This window comes from Sinocyclocheilus anshuiensis, unplaced genomic scaffold, assembly GCF_001515605.1.
Source record: "Sinocyclocheilus anshuiensis isolate Anshui unplaced genomic scaffold, SAMN03320099.WGS_v1.1 scaffold257, whole genome shotgun sequence".
In the NCBI taxonomy this organism is placed as follows: domain Eukaryota; kingdom Metazoa; phylum Chordata; class Actinopteri; order Cypriniformes; family Cyprinidae; genus Sinocyclocheilus; species Sinocyclocheilus anshuiensis.
The window spans coordinates 2,198,888-2,200,145 of record NW_015539889.1 but is presented as its reverse complement, the minus strand read 5'-3'; the positions used below and the strand labels follow the sequence as shown (position 1 = coordinate 2,200,145).

The 1,258-nt window shown below is 36.2% G+C and overlaps 1 protein-coding gene across 2 annotated transcripts in view; it reads left to right on the top strand.

Annotated features, from left to right (window-relative positions):
* cxxc1b (CXXC finger protein 1b) overlaps positions 1-1,258 on the top strand; it is an 8,968-nt gene that overhangs the window by 1,710 nt on the left and 6,000 nt on the right. For both annotated transcript variants that reach the window (XM_016482356.1, XM_016482355.1), the window contains 3 exons: positions 334-489; positions 564-701; positions 895-1,002. In XM_016482356.1, coding sequence (XP_016337842.1) covers positions 334-489; positions 564-701; positions 895-1,002 — 402 coding nt within the window. The remainder of the gene's footprint in view (positions 1-333; positions 490-563; positions 702-894; positions 1,003-1,258) is intronic.

The window sequence follows — 1,258 nt, the reverse complement described above, 5'->3', positions numbered from 1 at the left end:
TTAAAAATGTAAAAAAAAAAAAACATAAAAGAATGCAGAAATAACACATGGCTTCTTTATATTATCTTGTGTGTGTGTATATATATATATATATATATATATATATATATACACACACACACGCACGCTATATATATATATATATATATATATATATATATATATATATGTCGTCATAGTTCTAGAATCAGTTCAAATCACTTAGCCATATTCTAATTATACCTTATAACTATCACGTCATTATACATGCATGTGTAATATAGGAATATATAATTATTACATTTATTAAAAAACAAAGGTAAATAATATTTCTGCCCACTAACTGCATTCCAGGTGAAGCGCTCTGCTCGTATGTGTGGTGAATGTGAACCCTGCACTAGGACGGAGGACTGTGGTCAGTGCGACTTCTGTAAAGACATGAAGAAATTTGGCGGCCCAAACAAGATTCGTCAGAAATGTCGTCTAAGGCAGTGTGTTGTCCGTGCACGGGTAAGTGTTTATTTAGGTGGTTTATTATTTAGTTTTTGTTTTGTTGTTAATTTTCTCTCACAATGCTTTTGCAGAAAATGCTGCGTGTTCGAGACGAGGAGTTTTCTCTGTGTGAGAGAAAGGACAATATAATGCACAGGGATAGACGATACTCAGATGATTATGATGAGAACGATATGGAGCCATATGAGCATTACAAGGACAGAAATGCGGTAATGACTAATTGCTCTAGCTTAACCACAACCGCTTAGTATATACATTCATTTGAGCTCTTGTCAGGTTATAAGACATACTTTGACATTAGTAATTTTGTGAGATATGCTTATTGGGGATGTTGCTTTAAGTCCAGCACTCATAAACAAACCTCACCCTTCTCTCGTGACCGTTTTTTGTTTGTTTTTTAAGTCATGGGGCAGTGATGATGAAGACGGCCCACTTTGCAGTCCTGTCCCACGGAAGAAAGCTATAAAAGTCAAGCACGTCAAGAGGAGAAACAAGAAATTTGACAAAAAGGTACAATGAGAAACACGGTGTTGCTTAACCCTTGTGCTATGCTGACAGTCCTTTACCTAATTTGGTGTTTCCGGTCAAAAATGACTGACCATTTAAAAATTTCTTGTAAATCTCTTGTTATGCTATATTATCAAACCAAATCTTAAGCCCTATTTGGACAGGACTAGTTTTCCAGGGGGACGTTACAGAAAGTTGTGTTGCACAGACTTATGGTGCTTTTCCACTGCATGGTACGGCACGTTATGGCTCGCTTTTG